The 3,248-nt window shown below is 56.9% G+C and overlaps 1 protein-coding gene across 1 annotated transcript; it reads left to right on the forward strand.

Moving 5' to 3' along the window:
- Positions 1 to 2,437: 2,437 nt before the first annotated feature.
- Positions 2,438 to 3,247, forward strand: LDBPK_241430 (hypothetical protein, conserved; the record flags this gene model as incomplete). The annotated part of the gene is made up of 1 exon (XM_003861186.1): positions 2,438 to 3,247. A coding segment is annotated over one exon (810 nt), but the record flags the coding sequence as incomplete, so codon positions are not given.
- Between the last annotated feature and the right edge of the window lies 1 nt (position 3,248).

A 3,248-nucleotide genomic window follows, 5' to 3' on the forward strand; every position in this document is an offset into this window, starting at 1 on the left:
AAGCGGATCTTCGACGATATGGATTTTGAAGGCAGCGGAAAGCTCTCCCTCGGCGAGTTCTTGACGTGGCTTCGGTACAACAAGCCGAACCCGCAGGCCCTCTACGGCCTCACGCAGTCGCAGTACAATACAATCATGATGCAGTTCCATACGTACGACACGAATCAGGACGGGTGCCTAGAAATGAACGAGTTTTCTCGGTTAGTGCAGAATCTCGGCGACGTGGGCGATGCTGTCACAGCGCAGCGTCTGTTCCAGATGATCGACCAGGATCGCGACGGTGTCATCAGCCTGCACGAGTTTCTCCGTTTCCGGGCGGGGAAAGGCTGACCATAGCGAGGGAGAACCGAGGCTGCCCGAAGTGGCTCGATGACAGAAGAGGGCGCAGGAGAGGGGCGGTCGAGCGTTATCTTGTGAGTCGGAGAAGCAAGGCTGGAGTTGTTGTTGCAGAGGATCAGAGAAATACCCACCACAGACCTATCGTCTCCCTCTCCAGGCTTTATCGTGTGACAAGCACAGACGGGCAGTGTATGACATGACGATCGTGAGGATGGTGGACTGTCTCGTGGTGGTACAGCGGGACGCTGTGAACGTACGTGTGGTAAGGGGCGGCGTGCTGACCACGGTGACGGATCCGTTGTATTCTGTGGCAGTGCAACTATTTCCTTTTTGTGGGATGCTGTGTTATTGCTGAACACGTGGAGCGGTGGTCGCCGCCAGCTGCCGTTCCCTTCTTCCTTGTTTGTGGTAGCACTGCTTCTCTTCTTTCACTTCTCTAGTTCTTTCCCGTCTGCTGTCCCACTCTTTCTTTCTGAGGATTTCTTCCACGCGCCATTTCATGTATCATGGCCTCCTGCGAAACCCCATGTGCGCGTGCGTGGTGGACGGGGCTCGTCGCCTTTTTCACGGAAATCCTAAGGAAAACAACTAAACACCGAAAAGAAAGGCGCAGCGGGCCAGCCGGCGGCCCTGCGCATCGACTACTCGCCTCGTGTGTGTTTGTGTTTTGAATTCATGCCTCCTTTTTGGTTATGCGCACAGTTTTGCGCTGGCTGAACGGGGGACTAGGTGTCGCTGCTGGCGGAGGTGATGCACAGGGTCGAGAGCGGCTCCGGCAGCGTGGCAGGAACACCACATGTATTGACATGTGCACAGCGACATGGACCTCGTTGCTTAGAAGGCAAGGGGGTGTGCGCAGGCAGGTCTGTCACAGTGCGCTCGGAGCGAGAGAGGAGATGCGGCCTGCGCGAAGAGGGTTTGGTGCGAGGTACGTTGAGGAGGGAGTTATAAAGGGCTCTAGTCGAGGCGGAGAAGGGTCCTACTGCTCGTGCGTGGGTGGTATATGCTTGTACTAGCTCATGCTCTTAGCTGTTGTTGCTGTGGATGCGGGTGATGCATCGCCTTCTGACCCCCACCCCCTCTTCCCTATGCAGACTTCGATGTCGGCTGTGCACGTGTGTAGGGGGTTTTTCGAGGTCTGTTACTGCGATTCCTAACTTTGTCCTTTTTTTTCTCGGCTCGTTATTGCCTCTCTGCAACCACTTTCCTCCCTCTCGAAGAGGGCGTTGTTTTGCTTCGTCATCATAGTCGTGACGGTCGGCGTGAACGACACACACACACACACACGAAATGCGAAAACGAGCGTGCACTTACATGAGAGGGCGAAGGCTGCAGATGGTGGTGTGTAGTGCGTATGTGCGCACGCGCCTGTGTGCGACAGTTTGCGTTCTCGGAAGTGTGTCTCCGAGGTATGTGTGCAGGGGCCTGCGTGCGATGGCGCCGCTGGGAAGAGAGCGAGCGAGCGAAAAGGAGGCACGATACCGCGTGGACGTGGTGGCAAAGGGCCGCCGATCGCCTATTGGTGGTGCCTCGGCCTCTGCAGCGGAGATGGGTGCGGGGCACTGCCACTGTCCCTGATGTTCATCTTTTCCTCTTGAAGGTTTCGCACCACTCCCCACCTCTTTCTTTTGTTTCCACGTCTTTCCCCTTGCCCCGCTTCTCTATTCCTCTGTGGTCGTCATGGCGTTGCACTTCCTCTGCACTCTAATGGCCCCTGAGCGCTGGCGCTCACGACTCTTCTTGAAACCAACGGCTACATGGTCGGGGGGGGGGGCCTCTGGCGACACGCATAAACAAAACATACCATATCATTTCTGCCCAATGGCATGGGAGTGTTTGCGTATGGGGGTACGTCTTGTATGGGAGCTGCACTGCATTCTTTCGGGACTCACACACACATATATGTATATATATAGAACGCGCTAGTGCGCGCCTCTTTTCTCTCGTCGTCTGCTTCTGTCAGCACGCTCCTGCCCCTTCCCCCTCCGTGACCTCTTCAGCGTACTGGGATTGAGCAGCATCAAAAAGAGACACCCCGAGAAATAACTCTTGAGCTGATTGTATAGCTCTCCTACGCGTCTTCCTTTGCTCTCCCATAATGGCAAACCTCTGCCTTGGCGAGGATTTTAGTGAGGAGCTCACCTGCGCGGTGTGTCTTGACTCATGGAAGGACCCGGTCGAGCTGATGCCGTGTGGGCACATCTTCTGCAAGGCGTGTGCGACGGGCTTGAAGGAGTGCCCCGTGTGTCGGGACCCCATCCTCTCCACAAAAGCGCCGAACCGCACATTAGTCAACATGGCGCTGCAGATCCGGGTAAAGTGTAGACGGTGCCAGTGGAAGGGGACACGTGAGCAAGGGATGAGCCACGTATGCGGCGCCTCGGGAAGTGGTTCGTGTGCACCGCAGACGACGACGCCCTCTACCATGAGACCGCCTCCAGCACCGGCGAGTAGCTCCTCTGCTGCTTACGACTACCGCGCGCCGGTGCCGAGCGCGTGCGCCAACTATGGTGACTACACTGCACCGCCGAACCTTGAGGATTTTTGGACCAGCGGCGCACCGGCACCACCTGCCACCGCCCCGGGGCGCCCTCGCGTGATTGAGCCGACCGGCCCACGCCCGTGGACGCTGTACGGATTGGACCAGTCCGAGTACGACCAGATCGTTTCTCTCTTTGTTTTCTTCGACGATAACGAAAGCGGTAATCTGGAGCCGAATGAGGTGACCCGTCTCGCACGTTGGCTGAACTTTGCGAACACTCCGCAGGACGTGAAGCGGATCTTCGACGATATGGATTTTGAAGGCAGCGGAAAGCTCTCCCTCGGCGAGTTCTTGACGTGGCTTCGGTACAACAAGCCGAACCCGCAGGCCCTCTACGGCCTCACGCAGTCGCAGTACAATACAATCA

The sequence above is a fragment of the Leishmania donovani genome, chromosome 24, assembly GCF_000227135.1.
Source record: "Leishmania donovani BPK282A1 complete genome, chromosome 24".
NCBI lineage: Eukaryota > Euglenozoa > Kinetoplastea > Trypanosomatida > Trypanosomatidae > Leishmania > Leishmania donovani.